The 3639-nt window shown below is 49.9% G+C and overlaps 1 protein-coding gene across 1 annotated transcript in view; it reads right to left on the minus strand.

The window, feature by feature from the left end:
- Positions 1 to 456: 456 nt before the first annotated feature.
- PDS5A (PDS5 cohesin associated factor A) overlaps positions 457 to 3639 on the minus strand; it is a 125116-nt gene continuing 121933 nt past the window's right edge. The window contains exon 29 of the mRNA XM_019552581.1: positions 457 to 810. Within this exon, the coding sequence (XP_019408126.1) occupies positions 457 to 810 (354 nt within the window). The remainder of the gene's footprint in view (positions 811 to 3639) is intronic.

Genomic DNA, 3639 nt, shown 5'->3' on the forward strand with positions numbered 1-3639 from the left:
AGTCAGCCTGCTAACACAGGAGAGCCATCAGCTGATGAGTTCCCAATCTGCACCTAATGCCATGAGGTGTAGTAGTCCCATGCTGCAGGCATTATACTACATGGCGAGGCTACTTTGCCACATGTTAAATTAAAGGCGCTATGGAAACCAGTCACAGAAGCGTTTCACATATTTTATGAAACATTTTTGTTGCTGGTGTCTCGTTTTGTCACGCCATTAATTCTCTAAGTGTGTGGTTTGGTTACTATTTATAGCATGATTAACAGGTTAACTGCATTCTAAGTATAACATCTGCCAGGGCCCTAAGAAAAATACTTCAGATTGCAACATGCTAGGCCATAGTATGTGCTATACAAAAATGCATGCATTTAAATGCTTGTTGAATGTATCACATTTGAAAAGTTCAGAATATTTTTTGAAACAGGAAAGATGTTTTTATTTTTGGATATATTTTTTTTACCTTTGTAGATCAATTTGTCTTTGTGCTGGTGCTGGTTTTTTTGCTATGTCTTGCTGTTTTGGAGCTTTGGCATTGCTTGCCTCTAAACCGCCTGGACCTTCTTGGCTGCCTGCTGCTCTTTTCCTTCCCCTGCCAGGCGGTTTATTTGCTTCATCATTTTTTGCTGTGGTGCCCTGAGATTCAGATTTGGGTGGACGCCCTCTCCTGGGTTTGGGAGGAGCTGCTGGTCCTGTTTCATCTACTTTTTCTTCTGGTTTTTGATGAATATTCTCCGTTCCAGATGCTGCAGCCGTTCTTTTTTTACCACGTTCTGTGCTGTTTCCTTGCATAGCCTGATCAGAATTAATTTCCTAGAAAATAAAATCAGTTCCCTTGAAGTATAAAACAATAACCCACAAAGACAAGTTGGGACTGTTACGTACTTCAGTCACAAGTATGAGTTTCTGAAGCAGAATAAAACAATCCATCCAAAGAACACAATTACCACAGATTTAGTTTCAGCAAAATTCATACCAAAGTGATATTTTGGGCATACTTTACTTGTTTAAAGCTTAATACAACAGAGCCATGGAACTATTAATGTCTGATGCAATGCGTATTTTTCCCCACTAAGTGCGATGTTTGAAAGTATTTAAGATCATGGTAAGACCAATACCCACGCATTCCTTCATATTTCTAAGCAGGCAGTTCTCCTTCATGGTCTCTTTTCATATCCACAGAAGATATACTTGAGCAGCCACAAATACATCCCAGGATTAAGAAAACGGAGCTCCAGCAGGACTCTACAAGCACTGCCCCATAGACCATGGCAGGGGGATGAGGTATGGCTGCAGTCCCAGGCCAGCAGGGGACACTGTGGAGGAAGGGACTGAGAAAAGATCAGGGGCAGAAGAGAGGGACCCACTCATGGTTGCTATTGTCCCCAGCTGAGCTCAGCACCCAACAGAGCTGCGCCCTGCAGCCTGAGTCTGGAGTGGGACAGGAGTGGCCCTGTGCCTGGATCAGCTCCACCTGGGACAGCAGAGTACAGCAACAGTGGCTGCCAGGTCCCTCCTTCCTGAACCAGGTCCCAGACCAGCCTCCTGGAGTCCCCTGTTGGCCCAGGATCTCCAGCTACTGGAAGCAGCTATGCAAGGCTGGGCTCAGCTGGGAACAGTGGTAGTAGTAAACAGGTCCTCCTTTTTTGCCCCATTTCCTGCTTGGCTCCATTAGGTGTCCTGCACTGGCCCAGCAGGGGGCTTCTACTGCAAGAGGGGAGGTGGACTGTGTGACGGCAGGCAGGTTCCTTCTTTCTCTCCCTGCCGCCCCTCTCCCTCCCTTCCCCTGCTGGCCAGGAGCGGAGGCAGCAAGAGGGAAACTGCTTGCCACTGCTGCTGTCTTAGCTGAGCCTGGCACCTCCCACAGCTACTCCTAGCAGCCTCCAGCTACAGCTCGCAGGAACAGTCCTGGGATGCACCCTACCCCCTGTTCCCAGGTCAGTCAGACAGTGGCAGTGACAGGTGGGTTCACCCTTTCTGCACCTATTCCCTGCCTGGACCTCCTGAGTGTCCCCTGATAGCCAGGAGCTCCAGCAGCATCTTGATGATCAGACCTCAGTGACAGTGGTTTTACCTGACATGGCTAGAGCTCCCAGCACTCCAACCAACTGCTGTAGCTGGGTACAGGGTCCCCATTCCCTGGTTGAGAACCCTGCCTGGCATGGGCTTTTTGGGTCCTCCTGTCTGGCAACTCTCCAAACTGGCATGGAGCTCATGCCCTGTTCATAGAGTCATAGAGAAGCAGGGCTGTAAGAGACTCCACAAGTTATCTAGTCCAACTCCCTGCCTGAAACAGGATCATCTCTATCCAAACCATCCTATACAACCAAAACCTAAACCAGGGATGGGCAGTCATTTCAGACAGAGTGGAGGGCTGCTTACTGAGTTTTAGCAAGCTGTCGAGGGCCCCCTGGTCACCACCTTGGGAGTGGAAGCCCTGCCCCCTAACCCCTGACCTTTGCCACCAGTCCCTCCCCTTGCCCCTGGAAGAACTCCTTTCAGCAAGGGGTTTTGCCATCCTGGAACCAGAAAAAATACCAAATTATATTCTAAAAAGTGAACATCTACAACATTCATTAATTTGATTAAAAAAATACTTTTGCCCTGGTTTACATGCATTTGTGTAGTGCACAAAGAAGCAATTGCACAATAGCTTAAAATGAAGTCTTATGCTTGTATAATGTGGGGGGGGGTATAGGTTTGTTGGGGGCCATGGGTACGTGGGTTGAGGGAGTATGTGGGTATGTGTGTGCATATGTGGGGTGGGTATGGAGTTTGTGGAGGGCTGTGTGGGGGAAGGTGGCTGGTGTGCGAGGGGGTGGGGGGTCTGCGTGTATGGTGTGGGTACATGTGGGACTCACCCTCCGAACATGCACACACACTGCCCCTGCCTACGCACACACACACACTGCCTCTACCTTTGCATGTACGCACACAGCTGTACCAGCAGGGCCCAGTGCAGCCCTGCAGCTGGGAGCCACTGGAGCAGGGCAGGGGCAGGAAACAGGGAAATGGCTGGGGGTGGGTGCGGCTGGGCTCCTGTCTCCTGCTGTCAGCTCCACCTGGGTCCTACTGCCCCTGGCTCCTGCCATCTTTGACAGGCAGCCAGAAGCAGATACATATTTTCTAAAATTTTTAGGGGTCCCATGGGCCGGATAGAATGCTATGGGCTGCATTTTGCCCTTCCCTGATCTAAACTCTGCATCAGACTACCCTCAAACCTGACACAACAGAGATCTAACACCCTTATCTGCTACCAGTAAAACAGAGGAACCACGGCAGCCAATGCCCTGCTTCTATAAAATGTTGTTGATCTACACTTATTAGGGCCCAGGTAGAGGACCATGCCCCTTGATACAGAATAAGGCAAAAACCCCCATGGTCCATACCAATCTAATCATGGGGTAAAATTCCTTCCTGAACTCAAATACAGTGATGGGTTTAACTCTGAGCAGAGGGGCAAGATTCAGACCCTGTAGCCAGGAACCTCTGCCTTTGCTTCTAGCACATGGCCATAGGTGGCAGAAGGCTGGGGCTAACAGGGCTTAGCTGCACACCCCCCCCCCACAACACAGAGCAGCTGTGGCAGCACAGAGGGCCACAGGGCAGCCCAGCTGCGAGCTCCAAGCAGCTGCAGCGGGG

This window comes from Crocodylus porosus, unplaced genomic scaffold (assembly GCF_001723895.1).
Source record: "Crocodylus porosus isolate Cpor-Errol unplaced genomic scaffold, CroPor_comp1, whole genome shotgun sequence".
Taxonomy (NCBI): Eukaryota; Metazoa; Chordata; order Crocodylia; family Crocodylidae; genus Crocodylus; species Crocodylus porosus.